At 40.4% G+C, this 26,219-nt stretch overlaps 1 protein-coding gene across 2 annotated transcripts in view; it reads left to right on the forward strand.

The window, feature by feature from the left end:
• robo2 (roundabout, axon guidance receptor, homolog 2 (Drosophila)) overlaps positions 1–24,957 on the forward strand; it is a 359,300-nt gene extending 334,343 nt beyond the window's left edge. The window contains exons 22-32 of one of the 2 annotated variants that reach the window (XM_056756352.1): positions 4,150–4,274; positions 5,147–5,422; positions 7,062–7,187; positions 11,708–11,867; positions 12,774–13,037; positions 13,973–14,178; positions 19,342–19,527; positions 20,125–20,283; positions 20,580–20,834; positions 22,463–22,657; positions 22,741–24,957. In XM_056756352.1, the coding sequence (XP_056612330.1) occupies positions 4,150–4,274; positions 5,147–5,422; positions 7,062–7,187; positions 11,708–11,867; positions 12,774–13,037; positions 13,973–14,178; positions 19,342–19,527; positions 20,125–20,283; positions 20,580–20,834; positions 22,463–22,657; positions 22,741–22,742 (1,954 nt within the window). In that variant the 3' untranslated portion in view covers positions 22,743–24,957. The remainder of the gene's footprint in view (positions 1–4,149; positions 4,275–5,146; positions 5,423–7,061; positions 7,188–11,707; positions 11,868–12,773; positions 13,038–13,972; positions 14,179–19,341; positions 19,528–20,124; positions 20,284–20,579; positions 20,835–22,462; positions 22,658–22,740) is intronic. The other variant, XM_056756353.1, reaches the window with a different exon arrangement.
• Positions 24,958–26,219: the final 1,262 nt, after the last annotated feature.

Raw genomic sequence — 26,219 nt, forward strand, 5'->3', positions numbered from 1 at the left:
CTAAGTAGAATAATGGTTGCATCTCAATATTTATTGTTAAATCATATTTTAAAATAGTTGATTAATTATTTTGAATTCATAACTTTTTTGAAGAATTACTTAAAGGTATGAGTCTGACTTTATAGGATAGTAAAGGAAGTATAGGAACTAGAAATGTCAGATTGATTCAGAGCGATTCTGCCGATATTAACTCACATTAACTCAATTCTGAAGATTTAATTTAAATTAATATTTCGAACTCTTATTGAAAATGCACTGGTGATGTTTCTAAGCATTTTATATACGCAGAGCACAATGTCATGGCATTTTCTGTCCTCTTTTAATCGACTGGACATATCGGCGCTGATCATTGGCTGTTTTTAAAATATCGGACGACAGTTTGAAAAATTGCTTTTATCGACCGATACCAATAATTTGCTGATACATTGGTGCATCTCTAATCGAACAAAACAAAGATACTAAACTGATTGTAAGATATTTGAAATTATGAATCCATAATGCAATTATGAATATATAATAAATGATATAAAATGCAGGCCTAGTAGATAGCATTGTAGGTACATTTAAAATTGTATTAGGATGTGAAGCTGTAGATCTATTGACTTGATCTGCTCTTTTGTTGAAAACCACATGACCAGTGGAGTCTGGAGAGATGATGGGTAAACTGGGCAGAATGTGTTCATTTGTTACAGACGTTGTTTATTGCCTTAATTAGACAATAGCAAATGAAGCTGCGTCTGTTTCTCTAGCTTTTCATTGACCGCCAACTGTGCCAAATTACTCGTAATGAACAATTAAGCTTAATCGATCACAGAATAAATGATTCATGGAAGATGAATAGGCTGCATATTGGTCAGGCCTGGAACTGATGGCAACTGAAATTGTCGTTTTTCTTTCTCACATGCTTTCATTTTCTATCAACTTGTTTCTTTCTATCTTTCTTTCTTTCTTTCTTTCCTTCCTTCTTTTTTTCTTTCTTTCTTTCTTTCTTTCTTTCTTTCTTTCTTTCTTTCTTTCTTTCTATCTATCTATCTATCTATCTATCTAGCTATCTATCTATCTATCTATAGTTCTTTCTTTCTGTCTTTCTTTCTTTCTTCTTTCTTTCTTTCTTTCTTTCTTTCCTTCCTCCATCACCACACGGCCTGTGATATACGTGTTTATATGGGCATGTTTGTGTGCATATTAGATTTTCACTGCGACAGCATCCAGCAGCCAATGTAAATCTAAAAAGCAAATGCGTGTTTCAACATGCCTTGAGCATAATTTAATGTGCACGCTTTAAGTTTAGCCTCCCTCTCTCGTTCTCCCCGTTTCTCTGGCGCTGCATCGGAGGGCGTGTGGGCCTGTAAAACTCATCTGATTTATGAAGTAGGATTGGGATTAATATTGCCCGCTCGACTTGTTTACGGCGATCCTCACAGACACGCTGCGAGGCTGTATTTCACAGTGGCGCGCGTGTCTGCGTGCGTGGCAGGGAAGAATGGAGCCAAATCGAATCTCTTTCATCTCAAGGCCGCGATGGGCTCCTCGTGTCAGAGGAGAGGGATTCGGTGGCGGGTGTCAGGATAAGGCCCCTGGCCCCGCTCCCGGTGATTTGCAGGGTAGAAATATGGCCACTAAACCGATATTTCTCGATCTAATCATCTCGAGCTGGGAAGATGAATGCAAGGACAGGGCAGCAGTTACTACAGTCAACATCATCATCACCCGTTCTTACAAATGGTCCCTGAAGGGGCCGGATTGGGAGGGTATGCATGTGTGGGAAAAGACAAACTCATGCAGTTGATTTATTCTGACTATTTATAAAGAAATTGTGAATTAATTTGCATAGAGAGAGACAAGCGTCACATTCAGTGGATTACATCATCAGAGTAGATAATCTTGTCTAGGTTGAGAAAACAAACAAAATCTTTTATAGTGTTATAGCACACTATAGAAGAAAAACTGACGGAATGCAGAAAGACTCTTTAGGAAGTGGTGAGGGGGCACAGGATAGATGGAGGAGGGGGTTGGCTTAAGTCCTTGTCATATAACTCTATAAGAAGCGAGAGCGTCTGAGGAGGAGCCATCAATTTGAATGACTCGTCCCTCCCCGAGGGCCTGTTTTGGCATTCAGCTGCCACATCGGGGGGCTTTTAGCCTGTCAGGACCCCCCTCCCCATCAGCTCAAGTCCCTCCATTCTGGCTCTGCTTGGTTCTTATTAAAACCTGTGGCTTAGAGAGCGACTGGTTGCCAATACCCTCAAATTGCCCCCGGCCTTAAAAGAACACACGCTATTCCCCGGGTCTGGGGAAGACAAGCCCCCCGACGTTAAATTTAGTTCCATATGGAGAGACGAGCTGAGGGAGAAAGTTGAAATGGAGACAGATGCGTGCTCTGCATTCGGGATTTCGAAATGTCCACTGACTTAGCGTGCAAAAGATTGTACAAAAGATTAGTGTGTTTGCGAGTTTTATGACCATGGCCACAAATCGCTTTTGTCTACAGCAACGGAAGCAAACACAACGTCCTTGAGCGCTTTTTTCACCCGCCCCTCCATTCTTTTTATCATTATTATTTTGTTACAATCCTAACCTTCATCTTGCGACAGCTGTTTTTTCCATCCACATTCATTCCGATGAAAAACAGACATTTTAACAGAGTCACTATAATGAAGGAATGGGAGTAAAAACACAATTGGGAGGTTGGACCTTTGGCGTCTGTTGCCCATGGCAACAAGCATCAGGGAGAGGTGATTGCACAGTAAAGTGGCGGTAATAGCTCACAGCACTCACCCTTGACAGGTTAAAGTCTAAATCATGCTACACAAACACCCTTTTGAAGACACACAACGTTAAGTGAAATGGTTAAATGAAATCTACAATGAGTGTGTTTTTTTTAAATTACAAGTGTGAGATTTGTATCACAACATACAGAATTTGGGTTTTGTGCAGACGGGCACAGGACAAGTTTTGATCTGATAAGTGACATACATAAAGCACTCTTTAATGTTTACTATTAATTTTGTGGATTTTTAGATCTTATTTTTAAAGTTGAACAAAAAAAATCCAGTTTGAATTTATTTGATGTCAACGGGATGGAAAATATGGCAGTTCTTAAGAAAATCGTAGAGATACCAAGTAAAGAGTGTGAGATTTGTTAAACCGTGAGAATAACACACTTCACACTTCTCTCCTCAGCAGGTTTAACCACACACACACACACAACCACAGCCATATGTTTGCATTTACGTCTTTATTTGGACTCCCTACAGACTCATTTAATATTTCTCAATCCTGTCGGAAAATCTTACATTGAGACGGATTGAGACAGACACACTGAGACTCATTAAATGGGACATAATGCCTGCATGGAATTATGTATGCATAATATACTCTACATTACAGTTTTACTATAGTAAATGCTCCATTCTGATGTATTTCCTTATTGTATTGTTTCATTTGTTTTCCCGTAAATCATTATTATTAGTCACCTTATGTTTGAAACTGTGCTAAATCTGCAACCTATAAAAAGTATTTAAAAAAAGTGCTTTACTTTGACAACACCGTGTGCCATCATTTAAAAATCACAGTGTTTTTTTACCCATTTCCTGAAAAAAAGAGAATTTGGACATACAAGGTTTCAGAAGGACGTCAGCGATTTACATCTGTTTTTCTTCTATATCCATTTTTACTGCACACTGTCAATTTTATTCCCGTGAAAATATGTACCTTTTTATCACCTTTCAAAAAGGTCCTAATATTAGGTACAGATATGTATATATTTGGTACCAATATGTCCCTTTGTAATACGAATATGTCCCTTTTGGGTACTAATATGCACTTTTTAGGGGCAATTGTGCACATTTTGAAAGGGAACCGCCCCAGTTACAGAAGGTTATATATTTTGAAAGAAAAATAAAAAATTGACAAAGGAAATATGAGGGAATTTGAAAATAGCTTTGTTTAATAACACTTTTCATTAACGTTATTAAAGTTCCTCTCACATAAATGCATTTCTCTAATTTTGCTCTTCTCTAAAATATTTAATCCGCTAGAAATTGCTTTCTTAAGCTCGCCCTTTTGAGTTGGGTCTGTTTAATCTCTTTGTTCTGAATGATACTTTTGTGAGTCTGTCTGAATCAAAATGTTTCTCTTTTCGCGTAGTCGCCCTGGTTTGCTTAATGGCAGTGATTCTGGGTACCCGTGGCTGGCTGACTCCTGGCCGACCACCAGTCTGCCCGTTAACAGCGGCTCTGGACCCAATGACATCAACAACTTCGGCCGTGGAGGTGAATCTACTTTTACGCTCGTTGTCTAGGAATTTAAGACATGTTGAATTTATGTGTCTGCTTTCAAATGTTTTTCTAATTTCGTCAAGTAAAAAATCAGAGGAGGAGTTTAGGGATTCAGATTGAGTTGGTCGCCTCACATTAAAAAATATCTTTTATTAAAGCGGTATTTCACTCAAAAAAGTGAAATCTGTAATGAATTACACACTTTTACAAAAAGTTATGATGTAGCTCTAAGTTTTGGAAGGACAAGCCTTCATTCCAGAATGTTCACTTTTGGGTGAACTATTCCTTCAAGAACAAAGTAAGAGATGCCAAAGTTCTTTTATATTTCTAAAGAATGAATTATCCGTCATGTCGCGTCGATGTCTGAAAGATGTACACCAGTATGCATATTGCATAGCCCGTGCTTGGACACACATTTATCCATCACGCTCATGAGACAGACCCATATCGCCACCCGCATCCCGCTGTCATGCCGAGACTAATAGCCGCCGTTCTGACCCGCTGTCAGACGCCAGAAGGGCTAATAGCAGAGGAGAAGAGAGAGACAGAGAGTTGGGGTGTGAGAAAAAGATGGTGGTCGAGCAGCGAGTCATAAAGGACAGGCGCAGCTTGAGTTGTGCAGATACAGACGTTGTATATCATTTTCCCTTCAGTACACACACACACACCTATGCAGAGTTCGATCCTCCTCCAAAAATATGAGAAGTAGATTCATAAGATACATAAGTAACAGAGTCAAGATTTTTTGTATTACGGGTCAAAGTTAAAATATCATATATACAAACTATCAAATATTCACAGATTCTTAGCATGCTTCCTGTTTGTGGCTGTTTGTTTCTTGACTTCCTCCTTTGTGTGCCGTTCAGACGTGATGCCCGGCGCTCAGGGAGATAAGACTGGCACCATGCTTTCAGACGGAGCCATTTACAGCAGCATCGACTTCACCACCAAAGGTGGATTTGGCAGCGCAAGCCCCGCCTCCCAGGCCACGCCCTACGCAACCACCCAGATCCTCCATTCCAACAGCATCCATGAGCTAGCTGTAGATCTGCCCGACGCCCAATGGAAGACCTCTCTCCATGCCAAACAAGAGATGGCATGCCTGGGCTACTCACTGCCAGACAAAAACTCCTGCAACAACAGTAAGTGAAGGATGCGTGTGCATCAGTTTACGCGCGCCTGTCCGTCTGAGTCCCGCTTTTTCCCGTATAAAGCGTTCCATCATTTGAAACGAAGCCAATTCCTCTATTTCAAGAGATTGCCTGAGGTTTGTATCAACGTTAATTTGAGCAACGTCGTATTAATGCTTCATTGTTTTGACATAAACGAGGAGTATGAAACCGTATTGTTGGCCTGTAACAAAATCATCGGCCCTTCAATGTGTTTCCGACCAACCGCGCTGCGTTTATTATTTAAATTGTCTTCGGGCTAAAAGAACGTAAAATCATTATGTACGATTTATTCTGTTTTGAAAAGCTTTTAGATAAATGCACTCAGATTCTTTAATCCAGAAAGTTCCACTATCCATATTAATGAACCTGGACTCCACAGTTGAACAGAATGATAAATCGTAGATGTTTCGGTAACGTAATTAAAAAAACATTTTCTCTTTGATATGGACTTAAAGAGACCTCAACCTATAAAAAATTACTGTAAATCACACATATAAATGTTTCAGTGATCTGTTTAACTTTGCAACAAATAGAATTGATTCCAGGAAAATTATCACTAATGTACGTTGTTAACCTCTGAATAAAATGCTTTGCCAAGAAATTAGACGTAATGAGATATTGTAACCATGATTAAGTGCTAAATCAAGTAATGAGTCTGTATTGTTCACGTGAGTCTAGCAAGGGAGTAAGACCTGAAAGTTTTAAATACTAATTCTGCATTTACTTTGTCGGAAATACTATAGTTTCCATCCTAAAGAGAAAATAAGTTTTTTGGGGGTAATTTATGAGATTTTTTGGTGAAAGGGAAATACTTTATAATAAAATAAAACACTTTTTAGAGTTTTTAAATAATTTAGTAATTATGTCTGATATACCATTTTAATAACTTGTTTCTTGGTGAATAGTTAATTGATAATTGAATGCAATCATTGTTTTGCTGTTGCCGACAACAAATCCAAGCAGATCCATTTTGACGTTGTATGCCTCGCCATTCAATCCTGCCTTGATGCCCGATGACTCCTGAGATAGGCACAGGCTCCCCGTGACCCGAGGTAGTTCGGATAAGCGGTAGAAAATGGAATGGAATGGAATGCCTTGCCATTCACAAATCTTCCATAATATATAGTAGGCAAAATCTGTATGTGAGGCGAGTAGGATGTCCGAATTCCTAGTATTCGAAAAGCAGTTGGTGAAAAGAACCCAGATGACCTACTACTTCATGGATTTATAAGTGTGCATTCGATAGACACTTTACTATCCCATGATCGCGCAAGAGTCGTCATATTCTAAAATGGCGTAAAGCACTATCTAGTATCTCCGAATTCCATACATACTACCCATACTAATACTAAATAGTATATACTTTTTCTACGATCTTTGAGAACATTTCAATTCAAATGTAGTACCTACCTGGACAGTTTGCAATTTCGGATGCAGCTATCATATGGTAGATTCTCAATTGCACAATAATTTGTGCATCAACGCAAACACGACATTATTCTGTGTGTGAACTGCGCTTTGCTTGTTCCTCTAACTGCACGTTCTTGCATGCGCTTGTGCCATCTTGCCCCCCACCTGATGCCACTGTTTTCCCCTTCGCCTCCACTAGCACTCCTTTTCATTCCTGACTACCGATTGGCTGACGGATTGTCTAATAGAATGCCCCACAACCAATCACAGGATTTCAACACTACCAGCTCCCACAACAGCTCAGATCGAAGCAACAGTCTGTCAGGTTGGTATTTCACTGATCCAGGGTCAGCAGCCCCTCCATCTTTCCTACAGTCTACCCTTTCCCTTTTACCTCCACTAACAGTTGTATACGCACCATGACATGAATGCTGTGAATGGTTATGTTTTATAACACATCATGTGATTTGAAGAGGTCGGCTGCTGTTTATTTGAAAAAGCCGATTTGTCCAAAGAAGAGGGTTTGTTAAGTATGTGATGGATCCTGGTGTTTTGATCTTTGAAAAGACGAATGTAGATAATGGCATACAGATGATTTAATACCACAGATTTATTCTAGAAATGTAATAATGTGTGACAAATGTTATGGTTGATTGTTGGTTGGCTGGCTGGTTGGTTGGCACAGCTGACCCAAAATTATAGTCATTGAATGACTTTCTGGCTTATCCCTTACACGCTTTCACAAAACATTTCACAAAAAGATCAGCACCAACTTCTCCAGTTTTACAGGCATCTTTAATCTTCATATTATCAAGCCAATGTGTGTTTGGTTTTGGTTTCTTTACACAAGGTACAAGAAACAAATCGGGAACACAAACACAGCACACTTCAACCCACCGGTCTGATGATTCTCTTTTTCCCCGGTCTTTCCGCTAATGGTTCCTAGCAACAATAAAATTCATGTACTGAAAATTACAATGTCATTTATAGGACACAGAGACGGCCCCCGCCCTTCATCTCTCTCTCTCTAATCAAGTTTCATAGCGCTGCTGTAACTGTGCAGTAATCCAGCACAGCTTCAGACTTTAGATGGGAAGATCTCCAAGCATCTGCCTCAAGTGTGTCATGCACTGCCATTAGGAGTCCAAGGGCAGATTAAGGTCAAACATCTCAACCTTTTCAAACTGAGGTTACAGATCAGCTCACCAAATCAGTCAAACCTCATTTAACCTATACATGTAAAGTAATGTCTGTTTAATAAATTGATAAGTGATATTGCATGTGTGCACGGTACTGTGTCTAACAAACTGATTAAGGTAAAACTCAGACAGACTATACACATGATTTTGTGGAAATATATTGTGCTTCGTGTGAGATCATTTGTAAAAGCCTGTTCCTTTTCTTCTTGATTCATTAATTTTTCACCAAAAGATTTATATTCAAGTTTCACAAAATGTTGAAACCAGTCTGAGCTTTGAAGAACTGCAGAGAGAGTAAAAGAGAATTATGCATGTGTGAAATAAAATATGGAGAAGATAGGGAAGGGTTACATTTGCATTTCCAAAGAAAGAGGCTATAGTTCGCGTTTCTAAGCTAACATATGTACTCAATTTGTTCGCCTCAGGTAATGTTTGGGCTTCCATCCAAGAAAATTTCAGAAATATTTGGACCTCCAGCGTCGACCCCTGCGATTCTATGATTCATTTGCACACAGAGCTTCGGAAGCTGTAAAAGTGCTTTGGTCTGTCAGCGCTTACTTTTAGACCAGAGAGTTAAGGTCAAACTACGAACAACTGTCCAGCTTGTTCAAAAGCCATCCCAGCGTGCACCTCACCAAGTTGGTTGAGAGATGTATGAATGCTGAATGTGCAGATCTGTTAAACAAATGCAGACTACTATTAGGAAGCTAAAGTCCAACATATGCCGTTGTCTTTCTGAAACCGCGTATCTCCATATTTTGTGAAATCCTTATTATTTGTCACCCTTTGTTTATACTGCACTGTAAGAAATCCAACTGGCAAAAAGTTCTCCTTACAAAGAAAAATAAGTAACTTGAACATAGCATTTTTAGTTAAAGGAGTCAAAAGTTTTTTCCATTTCCTGAACAGACAGCGAATTTGACATTCAATGTTTCACAAGGACAGCATGATATTTTGATATGATCAAAACCTTAAAGTTTTTAGGACCTTTAATGGTATTCACAAATTGCAAGCTTTCAAACATCTATTAGTGTATCGGGGTAAAAAGAGATGTCCCATATTAACACAAAAAAATAACAGTCAGAGAAAAGAAAACATTAGAAATGATCAAAATACGATCCAACTGGTTCTCATAAACCGTGAGTTTATTGTAAAAAAACTGAAAAGTATCCAAGTATCTAAATGTATAAACTACTTGTCATAATCAGAAACGCATACATTTTCTTTTATAGAAAACACATAAAGTCTTTGTGCTGTCCAATTAAAAGGCAATTATTTTGAACGCTGTTATTACTCCTCCTTCCCACTACAATTAAACCATAATTCACAGTACAAGACTCAACACATCGGAGTTGAGCGAGCTTTCTAGTGATGCATCAATAAAGATCGTTCGGTGTGGCCAGAATTACGAAATATTCCTCAGAAGACCTCCATCCTAGAAACGCCTCCCAAATGCTCTTAAAAACACTCTGTTTATCTCAGCGCACTTGTGGTTCAGGAAGTGACCTCATGTTCGTCTGTTGAATTGCCACCCCGTGGCACCCTGCCTCTCCCTCGCTTTTCATACGCCAGCAATTTCAGACGCTGCCCCGGGTCCTCAGCAGAGACTCGTTTACATTATTGATGCCCTCTCCTCAACAAACAGAGAGATAGAGAGAATGAAAGCGCGCGAGTGATTGAGCGATCACGCCATCTCTCCATTTATTGGTTGATGCCGAGCGTCACCCAGAGGAACGATTAGGAAACCCAATTACTTCCCCCCCCACTGCACTTCCACTCCAGCCACTGCTGCCTCCAGCCTGTTGTTATTTTTTTATTACTAGCATGCTTTATTCATCTTCGTTTGACACTTCTATCCCTCCGCAAGACTCCTAATGCCTCTCGCTCGCCGGAACAATAGCGCATGGTCAGCGAGAAGCTCCGCCATTGAGAACGTGCTCTAATAGGTGCTGCCACCAAGAGCGTTGTAAACGTCAGGCTTCATATGACGGATCTGCCCTAGACTGTGCATAGCTACAGTTCTAGCATGTTTCTGCTTACAAATTGTTTTTATGTGCTTATCCACATTGAAAGTACACATTTTAAAGAATATAATTGAACTACTTTGTTTCATGTTCATATTAAAGTTGATGTGTGTAATATTTAGCAGGATCTAAATCCAATATACATAACTATGTCTTCAGAGGTGTATGAAGATCTTACATTATGAAGTGTTATGTTTTTATTATGTTGGAATGAGCTTTTACTATCTACGTACAGTACACTGCGGGTCCTCTTACATGGAATTCACAATGTTGTTTCTACAGTAGCCCTAAGCAGACAAACTGCGCTACACAGCGCATTTCATAAATGCGTTATCTCCATTTGGTAAATAAGCTAATGTGTGACGACATCTTTGTCCTGTGTCAGCCACCGTAGTGCTTCAAACGGGAGGGGAGGAGTGAGCCATTGGCTGCAATTCGCAACCTCACCTCTAGATGCCGCTCCTTCAAAAAGTCTCGGAGGAAATTAAATATGATTCTTCAAAGTCTGTTTGTGTTTAGACGCTTTTAAATTCTTTGCGAGTGAGTAAATAATGAAAGGATTTCCCATTTCCATTTTTGAAAAATGTTTAGTCTTCACAGCCTAGAATGAGCCCTCAATTGAGCTTTACAAAACAGTTTTTTGGACTTAACTTATAGCCCTGGCAGCATCCTGCCGCTATATCAAATGACACGATGTTTGAATCCACAGGGTACAGGGTTGCCTAAATCGGAGCGTTTTTAGAAGGCAGGGACGATTAGAGGCCATTGGCAAAGAAATGAAGCTGACAGATAGAGTTCCATACAGCAGGAATGCTGCCAGAGAAGGTTTTTCCCCCGTTTACTTTTGGCCCTGTTTCCAGCTCTTTTATGTGGGAGGATCTGGCAACAGGCGATCATGTAGAGTTTGCCAGCAGCGGCATTAATAATTTACAGTAATGAATCTCTCTACGTGCAGCCTGCAGAGGACACACATATACATCACATCCTCGTCCCAAATGTCTTCTTTTGCCATTGATGGCCGTAACATTAAGATGGTTTTGGTATTTGTTTATTGACAAAAAACTGATTTGTGTGCTATGTTCAAAATTGTACTGATGTTGTTATTGTGCGATTGTGGTTGAATGCATTCTTATGCCCTTGAATTCCATGAACTTTGTGTGAAAAAAATTCTCTCATTTTGCTGTACTTGCTTAGTATAAAGAAAATTAAGCTTGTGCTTGTAAAATAAAGCTGGCAAAGGTTTTCCTGCGAGTTACAATGACAGGCAATCATGGTAACAGAAGAAAGGCGAATGGCTGTTCAGTCGGCGTTTCTCTGCTCTGTTAAACCCTGCCATCTTTGAGGCATTGACATGCAGTAAAATGTCCCTGTGCTTTTATGACTGTGTCACCCCAGGAACATATTGAAGGCTGTTGTGTGCAGTGAATTTAGAAAGCGCGGTTGTACGTGGTAAAATGCAAGCAGTTAAATTTGACACTGGTTTTGCAAAAGCCTTCAATTACCCTCAGAATTTCAGGCACATGTCATGTGGTGAATAATATTCATGTTTTTCTAGGCCAAAACGTGACACTATCTATTCAGGCTCTGTCGTAATTGAAACACCCCGACTATTGATGTTATAGGTGGGAAAGGAGGAAAGAAGAAGAAGACGAAAGCCAACGCAAAGCCATCCAAGATGAACGGGTCGAATTGGGCCAACGTTCCACTGCCTCCACCACCAATCCATCCTCTTCCAGGAACAGAGATGGACCACTATGCCACAGAACACCATGATGTGGGAGGGTAGGTTATATAGTTTTTAAAACTTAAACAACAAGTCTATACAACATCTAAAGAGGGGGGACCAATGCAAGCACTGGATAAAACAAAGTCAACCCCGTTACGCATAGGGAATTTCCCAAACGCTTTGTTCTGAACAGCTAATATCTTGTAGCAGTCTATTTGAAGGCATTTGATAATGCTTAAGAGAGTTATTAACGCCAAAGTACCACCAAATTATTATGTTTATTATTAATAGAAGGGCAACGTGTAATAATATTATATTCACGTTTGACAAGCCGTTCACGCTCAGCAACTTTCCCCTCTGACGGCACTCCACCCCGACGAGATACCGGCTTCAGCCCATCTGTACACTTACAGGAAACATGAAGGTGGTGATAGAAATTAAATCTCCTGCTTGATAGGTGTGCTTGCCTTTCAACCCCGTTAATTTTCATCTCTGAAAGTCATCTGCCTTAATAGGCTCTCTGGCAAATGAGAAGTCTTCGGAGCTGTAAATCTCACCCCTGTCTTTAATGGCTTCAGATTAAAACTGTTATGTCCTACGGGATATGCACTGACAAATTCCTCTAATGAACATTGGCTTTATGACGTGTATTATTTCAGCATGTATAAGCACAGTTCGGGGAAATAAAAAAACGCAGTCATTCTGCTGGAACTGCCTTTATTAAAGATGAAGGGACTTTTTTTCGTTTAACCCAAAATTTACATCATATTTAAGGCAAGGCAAGGCAAGTTTATTTATATAGCACATTTCATACACAAGGGCAATTCAAAGTGCTTTACATAAAATGATTGACAGAAATTATCTGTAAATTTACAGGGTTGATTTCTTTTAGGATGTTTTACTTTCACCAGCTATTGATTTTCCACCGTCTGAATTATGATTTCGTCTTTATTTTTTTCCAGGTATGATAGTGATAGTTGGGGACCGCCGTTGCCTGTCCAGACGTACCTTCACCAGGGTTTAGAAGATGAGCTAGAGGAGGAAGAAGAACGGGTGCCCACTCCGCCCATAAGGGGCGTGGCCTCCTCTCCTGCAGCCATGTCTTTTGGGAAACAGTCCACGGCCACTCTGAGCCCCTCTCCACGTGAGGAAAGGCAACCCATGCTTCAGGCCCACCTTGATGAGCTGAGCCGAGCCTACCAACTGGACATGACCAAGCAGACTTGGTAAGATCTCAAATAAAGCATTTTCAGATTTTAGCATAAAGGGATAATTCATCCAAATGTAAAACTCCTGCTATTATTTATTCACCCTCATGTCATTTAAAACCTGTATAGGACTCTTTCTATCTGTGGAACTAAAAGGAGGTATTTTGAGAAATGTTGTTTTGTGTTTGTACAATGGAAGTCAACAGGGGTTAATATTGTTTGGTTACCAGCGTTCCCCAAAATCTTCTGTTGCGTTAAGCAAACTATCCATGCCTGCTCTTAATTTCATCAGATGCAGTTTTCCCTTTGGGTTAAAGTCTTTGCTAATTGAAAAAAACACGTGATTGTAGTTGAATTACACATCAAAAAGATTTGGTAAGGATTCGGTGTTCGTAAGGCCCCATGCTAAGCTCCTGCCTTAACCTGTCGCCGCTGCTAGCGAACAGCTTCCACCTGTCAGTCGTAAGATGTTGCACTTCCGCCGTAATGAGTATTTCTCACAGTGCATTTTTGACGAGCGGGAAGAGCCAATAATTATATGTGAATCCTGGCACATGCCGCATCAAAGCGTCAGCATCGCACAAACACACACATTCTGTATATAGACACAGAGTGGCGTGTCATCTAGCTGGTGACAGCCGCAGCGAAGTCATGCCTGCAGTGGTTGCCATTGTATCTCCTTCAAGCTGCAATTAGCAGGTCATTGTGTTAGCATGCAAACCGTAGCGCCTCTGAATTAGCCAAATTGTCCCAATTCATCTGCGACATGACAAGGAATGTTCTAGGAATACCCAAATTGCCTGACAGGCAGCACACCCTACGCATTTCTCTTTTGTCTTGACTTGTCTCTCATTGACACCCTTTGTCTCCCGTTGACGGCTTGTGAAGAGCACGCTTATGCAAAACGATGTGGTGTGTTCGTGGTTGACTTTGATGTTTGGTGTTCTCTGCAGGCACATGCAGGGTGGGCCTTACCCTCCCCAGGCCCCCGCGCCACCCGTGGGATACATCTCCAGCACCCTGGTGTCCGATATCGAAACGGACCTCCCCGACGAAGATGACGAGGATGAAGATGAAGGGTATGAGATGTCGCCACCGATCAGGGGAATGGAACACACGCCGGGCTCTAGCATGGACAACTTGGACAGCTCTGTAACGGGTGAGCGGGGATATGTGTTTTTCAAAAAACTGCAAATTGATGCTAAAACAATATTTTGAACTATTTAAGCGATCTTTGCTCAGGACATTCTCAAGACCTCTTCTAAACGTTTCGACGTGCATTTAGATGGCCGGTGCAGATTGTGTTCATTCAATGCATTAACTGTTAAGGACCGTAGCATTTGCTTAATATCTCGTCCGTCGTCCCCATAATCTAAGATTTTTATCTTTCTAATTCGTTTCAGAACTCAGTTTGAACCCAGTATGGACAAAAGAGAAAAAACGAAATTCAACAACGCTGAGGGAAAATGTTTAAAGTGGTTCATTGAAATGCAGTTCATTCGGTCATAGACACCGGAAGATACGATCTGGTCACATCTCAAATTATAATTCTAAAGGCACACGTGGCGTTGAGATAAAATAATAAGACAGTGATCTCCAATCTGTAAACTGCATATTTCTGTCCACCGAGCACTTGGGGATGTATTGTCCATGTTAGCATGGAAATCGGTCATGGTTTATTTACATGTGTATGGTGTGCGGCGGCTTTGTTTGCCCTGAAGAGAGAAAAACTCTTATCTGTAAATAGCAACATCATGTAGTCATTTAAACGTGTGTGAGCGTGTGTTAACTCCCACCTCACTCGTAAGGGAATGCATTGAAATAGAGAGAGAGAGAGAGAGAGAGAGAGAGATGCGTTCAATGCATCAGAGCCCATTTCCTCTTTTCGCCTTTGTGGCTTTTGAATAAATCTCACGTTCATGTGGCTCCATTTCCCCATTCGAGACAGGAGGCACCGTTTCCATTTTATAGCTTTATTGGGGTTTTATGGGCCGCCTGTCAGAGAGGACTCATGAAGGGTATGACATTGCACAGATAAAAACTCAGAGTCCTCTGTTCTGTTTAAGCCTGGGACGGAGACAAAACCGGACCTCGATCTTCATTAGAAATGGGCATCATTTTCATGTCTGAGGACAGACCGCCAATTTCTGATATGAGCTAGAAAGCATTCCTGAATACACAATGATCCTTCATCACTTAAACTGTTAAGTTAAGGTAGTTTGTTCTTTAGTTAAATCAGCTAGATAGTGTGGTGGTTGGTAAATTAATCATCTGGTAAATTACCAGTTCAGTTGGTTGATTGGTAAATTCCTGATAGTTAATTAGTTGGATAGTTATGCAGCTAGTTAGGGTTTATTGGTTAACCAGTTGGTTCATCAGTCCAGCAGTTTCTTATTTGTATGTTATTTAGTTAGTAAGTCAGTTCGTTGATTGGTTTGTCGAATGGTCAGTTAGTTGTCTCACACAACAACTTAAAGGGATACTTCAACCAAAAATTAAAATTCTGTCATTATTTACTCACCTTTGAGTGGAACCAAATCTGTATACATTTCTTTGTTCTGATGAACACAGAGAAAGATATTTGGAAGAATGCTTGTTTACCCCCCATTGACTACCATAGTAGGAAAAAGGATAAATGGGAGTCAAAAGTGCCCTTGAACAGTTCGCTGTCATACATGCTTCAAAGTGTCTTCTTTTGTGTTTAACAGATCTAAATAAAAATGATAAAGGATTTTCCTACTATGGGAGTTAATGGGGGGCACGATCTGTCTGGTTACATGGATTCTTACAAATATCTTTCTCTGTGTTCATCAGAGTATCCCTTCAAAGATTGGGTATTGAAGTATCTTGCTGTACTCTCTCTATCTCTCTCTCTCTCTCTCTCTCTCTCTCAATTTTCAATTTCAAGGTACTTTATTGGCATTATTTCGTATACTTACAATGTTGCCAAAGTATTGAACATATAACAAAAGACATACAATAAGTACAAACATTGGAGTAAAATTTAAATAAGGTGCTGATTAAGGCATAAATATAGAATGAAATAAAACAATTATATGTAAGTTAGCAAATGAAATATGGAAATAAAATATCAATATCAAATGTAGATTTCAGGCAGAAACATGATCACTCTCTCTCTCACTCACTCTCTCAAAATGTAATTTCAATTTATGTGTGCTTTATTGGCATGACAAAAATTTTACATTGTATTGTCAAAGCATTTGCAGGCTGCAATACAAACAGTGCACATATGTATACAAACAGAAAGAAGAAGAATATTTATAGTAAAAGTAGAAAGTATGACGTATGCAGTGCAAACTTAAAGTGAATTCGTAGTATATGAAAATATATAAAGGCAAATATTTACAAGATCAAAATATACATTCAAGTAACAGAATAAAGTAATATAGAGTAATGTATTTTTATCTAAATATGCTACAAACATTATCATCATCATCTCTCTCTCTCTCTCTCTCTCTCTCTCTCTGTCGCTCTCTCACTCTCTCTCTCTCTCTCTCTCTCTCTCTCTCTCTCTATGTCTCTCTCTGTCTCTCTCTTTCTCCAATACCCCAAAGACAAAGATGAGCACTTTAGATAATTGAGAAGACTATTTCTTTTGGATAGTTCTATTAACATTTTTAAAGGTAACCATATTTTCCTTTATAGTGCTTAATTATTTATTGCGCTTATGGAGTGAAATACTGAAGCAGTTTTATGGGTGTTGTAATGTCAACAGTGAGCTCACTGTCCAGCTCCTATCTGCTCCCATAAACCCTCTCATCGACCGCACAGAGAGAGAGGTCACATGTCCTGAGGCGAGCTGCTCCGCCCAATCATCAAGAGGAATGATTACAACGCTTAACGATATGCAGATGAGGCCACGGGCCGGTGTAATTCAACTTTGGGCGGGTTTTATAGTCCTGCATAACTCCAGTCGGGACTGATTTTGGAAAGCAAGCTCGGTATTCCGAGCACCTAAAAATAACCAGGACTGCATTAGAAAGCAGTCTTTGTCCATAAAATGTTAAAGCCATTTTTGTATTCGCTCCATATTTATATAAGCTACAGTACAGACGTTTGACTGTGTATACTGCCAGCTCTGAATTAAGAACGATTTGTGGGAAGTTCTCTTCACGGCACGCAGTATAAAGAGAAAAGGGTTAGCGAGCGCGCTCCAGAATTTCTTTGGATGAAGGATTGTTATTGTTTTGCAGCTGCCAGGGATATTATATGGTACGGAGTGAAAGCTCAGTGTTTTGGAGGATCTGGTTGTTAAAGGGGATATTGTCTCTGGAGGTGGGAGCTGCAGAGGCATGCGCAGGTATTCTGCAGGAGCTGTCCCCTCTGATGTGAAGCTGTGTGCCTGCTTTTCTCTTTGCCAGCACATCCAATTCATTATACGCACTGAGAGACGGTCTCCGGAGACTCAACTGTTTTTTTTGGTGTGTGAAAAAGTTGTGTGTTTCTAAGGAAATTAAAATCTGGAAGAGTTTTTTTTGTTGCACTCTTTGTCTTCTTTCTTTAGTTTTGGGGAGAAGTAAGAAACTCAAGCACATATATATTGTGGTGCATTAGAAGGCTTTGTTATATTTGTTGAAATTTTTAATAAGATTATGGGATTTTGTCTGTGGACAGGCAGGTAATTATTCTTCTAGTTTTTTACTTTTTTTTTTTTTAAAGGTACAGTGTAGTGTTTACATTTATGGACCATTAGAAGAAGCAAATGGAATGACCAGGGGCGGACTGGGCAGAAAATTCGGCCCTGGTTTTCCAAGTTCGGCTCTCCACCAATTCTCTCGATAAGGGAGGGTGTTGTGCAGGAAGTGTTAGATGGCATCGGTCCTCCACCTTATCTGTCCACAGGGGGGTTTGTATGTAACGTGTGCATTGCGTTACATGCTTGGGAGTCCGACTCGCTAATGCCTTCGCGTTGCATGCATTTGCGTTTATAATACGTCCGCCACTCGGACCGAGATCGCAGCCGTAGGCCGTCTGTGGGACGTCGGTTCTGGACATTGACTGAATGTCCTACTGGTCAGTCCGCCCTGGGAATGATCAAATCTCTCTTACCCAAAAAATAGTATTCTGATATAATTTCTTCACCATCATGTTGTTCAAGACCCGTACCTGATTTTTGAAGATATTTTGCAATGGGGGACGATGCCTAACAACTTTCTTCAAAATATCTTCTTTTGTATTCTGCGTGATGAAGTCACACAGGTTTGGAATGCCATGAGGATAAATAAACCATGAGAGATATTTTCATTCTTGTATGAACTATCACTTAAAGTCACCACACAATCAAACAGGAAAATTCGAAGTGTTTTACAATGTTGCAGTGATTAGTATAAATGATTTATCTGTGCACACCATTACAAGTGAAAATGAATAAAAACAAATAATCTTTAATCAAAAATGTTAAATCCCTTTCCCCCTCTCAACAAAACTCAACAAAACAAGAGGTAGGACTGTACTTACTGTCCTGGCCAGGCATTTAGGTCTTCCCTTGAAGGCCCAACTTGTAACAAACCAATCAAAAAGGGAAGGGCAAAATAAAGCCCACCCTACAGTTTTTTTCTAATTTCAGAAGCTGTTTCACTCGGCTACAAATCAGGATAGGAAAACAAAGTCCATCTTCCGTTTCATGGTGACTTAAAACAGGTTTCCCATACGATTTGCTTATCTTTCATTGATTTGACAAACAAGAAGCCCTACCCTAACTCACATTAGCAGTACACGAACAATACGTGACATCAATCTATCAGCAAGACCTAATTTTGAAATGCACAAACCTGCTCTCACAAGACCGAAGCCAAAAAAGATTACCCCGGGAACAGTGACTGTGTCCACCTCAACCTCAGATCATTAAACAACAGTCGCGTCATCTCGCATCAACTTCCCAGAGGATGTTTGCGGCTCCTGTCATCAATCAAAAGAATCTGTGCCGTGACTTTGACAAGCGCCAAAAAAAGCAGAGTCGCTTTGATCGCGCTGTGTGTTTCCATTCGAGATATCAGCTGCCTCACCCGAGGCCATGCGCAGGTGCTCGCGCTCCGTTCCATCAGAGCAATCAGAGGAAGCGAGGTCGCTGCTGATGGGTAGACAGGTGTCTGCTGTTGTGCCGTGAGTTTATGCGGAGGATGTGGGCAGAAGAACTCTGTGCAAGCAGAGCGTAAACCATGATGTTTTCTATATGAACTAAATGTTGTACAAATATAAATGATGTTGAAAACAATGTATTATTATTAAGCTCCTGTTTCTCCGGATAAGACGCATTATAAAGCTGGTTAATGTAACGCCCCCCGCCACCGCTCCTATCCAGGCTCCATGGTGAACGGTTGGGGTTCGGCTTCAGAGGACGATGACAGGAACTTTTCCAGCCGAAGGTCCAGCGTTGGCAGCTCCTCCGACGGGTCGCTCTTCACCCGATGCAGCTTCGCCCGAGCCCTGGTGGCCGCTGCTGACAAGGCCGGATACCGTCTGGACGGCACCAGCCTAAGCAAGAGAGGTCCGTCTGGAAGAAACGAGAGTCTGGACGTCTGACGCTAGTTCACTTTTAACTGAACTTCTTTTCCACTTTGACTGCCTTTTGAGTTTACACCGGTGTATTCTTGCAATTGATCTTGCGGGTTTCGTGCGCAGCATGTTGCGATACTAACATCTTCGGGTTTGCTGAGTGTGTTTGCGCGACGGCTGTTTTCATTGAGCAAGGTTTCGATCCCATGCTTTCAACATAATGATTTGTGTTGCGCCGCGAATGAATTAACTGGGAACGGATCAGGTGCTTATGTTCTTCCATTCTTTTGTTATGCCCTTCGGCTTCGACTTCATCTCTTTCCATCTCTGTAACGATCTTGATTGTTTGGAATTTCCACAAAAATTCATGAAGTCGCCCCCACAGTCTTGAACCCGTCTCGGGGTCAAGTTTTCTCCAGCAGGCTGCATAAGAGAAATGAAGTATATTGATCGATTTTGCTGCGACTGAATCAAACTAACAAGCTATGCCCTCCTTCTGAACTCTCCTTTCACCGTCTATTTTTCTTCACTGTAAGGTCTCGATAGCATTTAATTATGCTTCATAATCATGGTTGTCTCTGTTCTGCAGATAAGGGTCTACATCACAGACCTCGTCCTTCCAGCCCGTTTTCCACAGACGGAAGCACGGTGGGCACGCACAGTCTGGGTCACCAGCGGGCGGCAAGGCCCACCCGCAAACACAAAGGCCCTGGCACAGCCCCGCACCGCCGCGATGCCAGTGCAGACGGTAAGAACATTTATCCAGTTTCTTATGGTTGGACAAACAGGTTTAGACATTTCAGTATGGGTTATTTATTGGTTACATAAGACAGATGGAGGGTTAAATTTGCAAACACATTTTCTGCTCATTCCGAATCCATTAGCATTACTTATCAATTAGGATGGAATCAATATTACCCTTTTAATGCCATTTAAGCACGCCCACTGCCAAGGTGATATATGCACAATGCACATTAATGTAAAAAATGTGACACACCTTATTTATGAGGTAAATACATATAAGCCATTGTGTGACAATTTCAGATCTGCCCCCACCTCCAGAACCTCCACCCTGCCAGTCGGCTCGTATTCAAGGGGCGAGAAACATGCCCAATCCCTCCGATCACAAGGCCTCATCGCTAGAGAGGCAACCTATGATGGGCCTCGAGGAGATGAAGAGTTCTTTGGACCGGCAGACCCGGACATCAATGGAGCGCCATTGGCAGGCCCAGGATAGACTGGGGTCTATAGAGAGGGGCGAGGAGAACAGGAGAGGGCAGAAAAACGGCCCTGTTTCAGGTTGGTCTATAGATCCGAAATAACTTATTTATTACTAACTTTATTACGAAATATTTACGAATATTTATTTAAATGATATATTAGTTGAATATATAATGAATCAATTTGTTATACATAAATGTATTTATTCATTTATTGTTATTATGTTGGAACAAAACACAACTTTTTTTACTTGTTCAACGTTTTTATTTTACAAAATTTATAGATTGCCAATTGGGATAGAAATATTTTAACATAACACTTACGTCATACTAGTGGTATTGCGATATAAATGAAATATTGTGATTAAATGAAGTGAAAAATATAGAGAAAATAACTCACAAAAATGATGGGATGAAAAATGAATATTTTTTAAATTGATGTCTATTTAGTCCTGTTGGTTGAGTTTCCGACACGTGACATGGATCAACATCTATTATATTTTTCTTTTATGTAGTGTTTTTTTTTGCTTTAAAATGTTGTCTCTAATATTGTAGTCTTCGTTATTGTTTTCTTAATTTTATATTAACTGTTATTTTATTTTTATTATTCTATTAACATACTTTTTGTGCGTTTTATGAATCCACATACAGAGCATTTAGTTAAACTTTACATATTGCCAATGGAAGAAAAATCTACTTGAAAAAAGTTTAACTTCATCATTACGTATTATTTATTTTAGAAAACAACATCTGAGGTATTTGGTTACTTTGCACTTTGTAAATACATCTTGAATTGTAAATTGTAGATGTTTTTATAAGAAAACAAGACAAAAAAAACTAAGTGAGGTCAACTTTGATATGCTTGCTGAAACTTGTTAATGATTGGGAAATAAAATCTGTTTTTATATTTTCAAATGTTGTTCACAATATCACAGTACTATCGTTATTGTAAACCCAGTTTATCGAATTGTAATCCTAGTTCCAACTTTGACTTTCCATTACATATCAAAAAAAGAGAATCAATACACTACACACTTGCATGAGTGTCCATATGATTTTGGACAGATCTGCTTGGCACGATAAACGCACTCTTAATTTACTAAAACGTGCCCGTAAAATGTTATCTTGCTATCATGGTCACCAGAGACAGATGTTTGACAGCACCAGCTGTGGACCCTTGGCATTCATTTGCAGTCCCTGCTGTATGGAGGCCATGCTGGAGCAAACAGATTGCCGTGTCTCCCTCTCTTGGTGAGCTCTTCCACGGCCAACCCAGCCTTCTCCGGGATCCCGCAGACAGGAGGCACACTTATCCGCACAGATGTACCCTAATCGCTCCAGCCCTCATTTTTCACTGTATACACACACGCTGCAATGAGGCAGGAGCTCCATCTGTGCCTGTCTGATCATTAGGATCCAGCAGTCTGGCTCGCATGAAGCACAGAGAACCAGTGAGTCTGGCCAGACCGGGCAACCCTTCATGGTCCATCTTCAACGTTCGTTTTGGGATCGTCCGAACATATTGCTAATGGGTCAAAACTGGCGAGAGTGGGTCGCCTCGGTACCAGTCAGAAACAAACCAGTTATGGATAGTTTCCAAACTGGAACCTACAGAATGAAAAACACCTGCTGACAGTTTCAGCTACGTGTAGACGTCACCAAGATGTCTCACCACGGTCCTTAACGTACAGTTTCTTTTTGTTTCAGATGAGGCCATATTGCCGTACAACAAACCGTCATTCCCGTCTCCTGGGGGGCACAGCTCATCTGGGACGGCTTCATCTAAAGGGTCAACGGGTTCTCGGAAAGGAGAGGGGACGAGGGGACAACACCAGCGCTCCAAAACCGAGCAGACCGACAGCGGATACATAGGGACCAACGCGCAGTACTCTGGAGAATTATGTAAGTCTGTGATTTATTGAGATGTTTTGGTTGTTGGTTTGAAAGCGATTCTAATGGATCCATTCTCTTTGCGTCTTCAACAGAGTGAGCCATTTTGACGGAAACAGACGAATGCCTTGATCTGTGCCGGAGACGTGGCCTCACCTTCCCGGTGCAATGAACTCGTGAAGCGTCAGATGGAAGAAAAGAAAAAAGAATAAAACGTCTGAAAATAACCGACTGTAAATGTGATGTAAAGATGGACGTGCCACCCACAACATCCCTCACCTTCCCCCTTAAACTTTTCACTCACAGAAAAAAAGAAAATCGTCGAAAAAACCCGCTACGGATTACCGACACGGGCGAACCCGCGGAAGGGAATCGAGTTTCCTGTAAATATATGCTTGAAGTCGGAGATGGAAAGTGACATTATTGTTATTGCATCGCTATGCAAACCAAGTTCTGTTTCCGCGCTCTCCTCCCTCTTACGCCGTTGGTCGTTTGTACGATAAGTGAATCGATGGGCTGTGGTGCCATAGAAATTATGTTGTCATCCATCATTTGTTAATACTTCTCATGAATTAATTGTTATCATTATAATTATTATAATTAATTATTTTCTTTTGCACTGCAATTTTGGTGATAAGCACAAAATGATAGCTCCTGCTGACATGAAGAATTGTGGGTAAGGAAATGTGAAGGGGAGTATCTGTACTGTAACTAGAGATTAAAAAAATATATAACAGTGTACAGAGATATATTAAGATATGCCCGCATCTATGGCGGCGTAAAGATTTTCTGCAGTCGCGTTCCTCTGCGGTAGAGGAGCTATAGAGCCTCTCCATGCTGGAAATGGGCAAACTGGTCACACCGATGGGTTGGGAAAACTGTTTCCAGGGACATTTATAAAAGCGGTTCTGCTTTTAACTGTTCCCACTTCCCCTAGAATTTCTACTTAATAGTCAAATCTAGTCCACTTGGTCCGATTGGAAATTTTACTACACTGGACTTCACACACAAAACTCTTCGTCCTCACTGTCGGTTGCTTGCTTCTGTTTTACATGTCGATCATTTCATTTCGGTATTGGTTATCTGAACAAATTGTAACACGGCTAATGTTCGGAGAAGATTCGCGAGATAATTCTTGTGTTTTAGTTTTTTTTATCTCCACTATGAAACAAGCACTTGAAAGCCATATGAACAAAGCTACTATGCCCCAGCCTTCCTGTAAGGTTTCTGCCTTTCTAAAGAGGTTTCGTAGATGTTCTTTTGCTTGTCTCGAGATTCAAGTGGAGAGTCAGGTACTTAGTTTCACTTTTGTTGAGCACTTATTGTATCTTGTTTTTGACCCAAGCCTTGCTTTTCTTTCCCTGGTTCTTTTGTTTTTCCACAGATTCAGTTTGGATCCTTTAAGTGTCTTTCAATCACATAAAGAAGTTTGGAAAATAGATATAAAAACATGCCTCGCAAAACAAAAAGTATCTCCCATATAATCGCTAATGCAACGTGTTGAACAAACAGTGTTCACAGACCCAGTCCCCATGCGCACATCACATGACCGTTTACCGACCCTTTTTGCGAAGAGTCCAGTAAATTCATTCTGTGTCCTTTTTGATTCTTTCGCTTGCAAAAATTTTACGAATATAAATATATTCTGAAAACATGATTTACAAAAGGCTGCTCAAAAGGATATTTTTACTGGAGATTCTTCAGGAGTTACTGGTGAAATGACTGTTTGCTTTCGTTCGTTTCGTTTTCGTACTGACGACAGCTCGCTGTTGAAAACTCTCCCAGACCGGGCCGTTGTTTCACGTTTTCTCGAATTCACGTAATTTCCGTGCTAACGTCCAGCTGTTTTGGAATAATGAGGTGCGAACGGGTATCTCAGGTGATTTTACATCTATAATGGGTGTTGTTGATGTGGGTGTATATAAATGTATATATTCATATGCATCCTCACGTAAAGAGAGTTCATTTCATGTTCGCTATTGACGTTTTCCACCCTGTGTCGGCCTACCTGATGGATCGCTGTATGCTCTCTTCCTTTTTGGCCCCGTCGACAGTGGATGTTCATTTCTCTTCCTTTCATCTGAAACGTGCCGGTACACTAAATGTCCATAAGACAAAGATGTCACTTACAGAACATACCAAAATTAATATTGATATTTCTAATGTCTAATGCATTTTAGTGTCTTTTTTAATACTTGTTTCTTTGAACATCACAGTGTTGTTGTTTTTTTGTATTTATTAAGATAATAAAGGTATATTGTGAAAAATGCATAAAGGTTTGTGGAATATAACATGCTTCTCCTTGACTTCATTTCATGCGGTTAACTGAATTTACAGATCTTCTTTTATTGTTAGTGTGCAAAGCATCCTACCGTTTTACCAACAGAACAATAACAAAAAAAATCACATAATGCAACAACCGTCCCCCAGAAAATGACGCAACTCTCTCTAACAATGGCTCTGAACGTGTAGATCTCAAAAAGCTAAATAAATAGGGAGTCATTCAGATAATTGAAAGAAAAAGTCTGCAGAATGAGATCACAGAATGACACGCATTCTGCCAAATACACTAAATTCTCAGCGCAAGCTGTTATTCAGGTGTCTAGACTGAGTGTTGAGTGCACCTTCCTGCATAAAAAAAGCTTTTCCGATGGAATGTCATCCAGGGGTGGACTGACCAGTAGGACCTTGTCAAAGTCCAGAATGGCCGTCGCAGGGACCAGGGGCGGACTGGCGTACGCGATTATAAACGCGAATGCATGAACGTGAGTCTTCGCTAATTATGTAACGCAATGCACACACAACAAACCCCCAGTCGACAGAATTGTGTGAGGGCCGATGTGGGCCAAATAATCCAGGGCCAAATTTGCTTCCCTAGTTCGCCCCTGATGTAATGGATCTTTGAAGTATATATTAAAATTAATTTTATGGCACGTTTGAAAAGCAAATCCAAAAGCAAGCATCGACTACGAGTTCAAGCCCTTCAACGAAGTTAAGTAAATGTCTGATGATGAGTTTCAGAAGAACAGATTTAAAAATGGTAAATGCAAATGGACCACATTACTGCTTACAACGTCGAGCTTGCCCCCTAATGAGTATCTGTCAGATAGAAAAAAAATAACCAGGAACAGAGATATATTAAGATATGCATGCATCTATGCAGGCTAAAGATTTTTTGCAGTTGCGTTCCTCTGCGGTTGAGGAGCTAGACCCTCTCCAAAGGGGCAAACCGCAAAATACGTGACATCGGGGTGATCAAACAATGACAGAATTTTCAATTTTAAGTGAATAATGTATAGGCAATGCTCAGGTTGTCAGAAACTATAAAAAATAAGAATGCTCTCTTATTATTGTGAATGTTGGCCAAGCTTAAACGACACATTTTTCTGTCTCCTAAACAACTGCAAGCGGTCTTGAATGGCCTTTGCATTTGTTCATAATAATATCTGAAAAAGGTTTCTGGGAATGTCAGCCCAGAATTGATTTTAAAGCTATGTGCTGATGAAACTGAAGATTAATTTGTGAGATTCACCATCTTTGGTGATCAAAGCACATTTTACTAACAACATGCTGT

Source organism: Triplophysa dalaica, chromosome 9, assembly GCF_015846415.1.
Source record: "Triplophysa dalaica isolate WHDGS20190420 chromosome 9, ASM1584641v1, whole genome shotgun sequence".
Taxonomy (NCBI): Eukaryota; Metazoa; Chordata; class Actinopteri; order Cypriniformes; family Nemacheilidae; genus Triplophysa; species Triplophysa dalaica.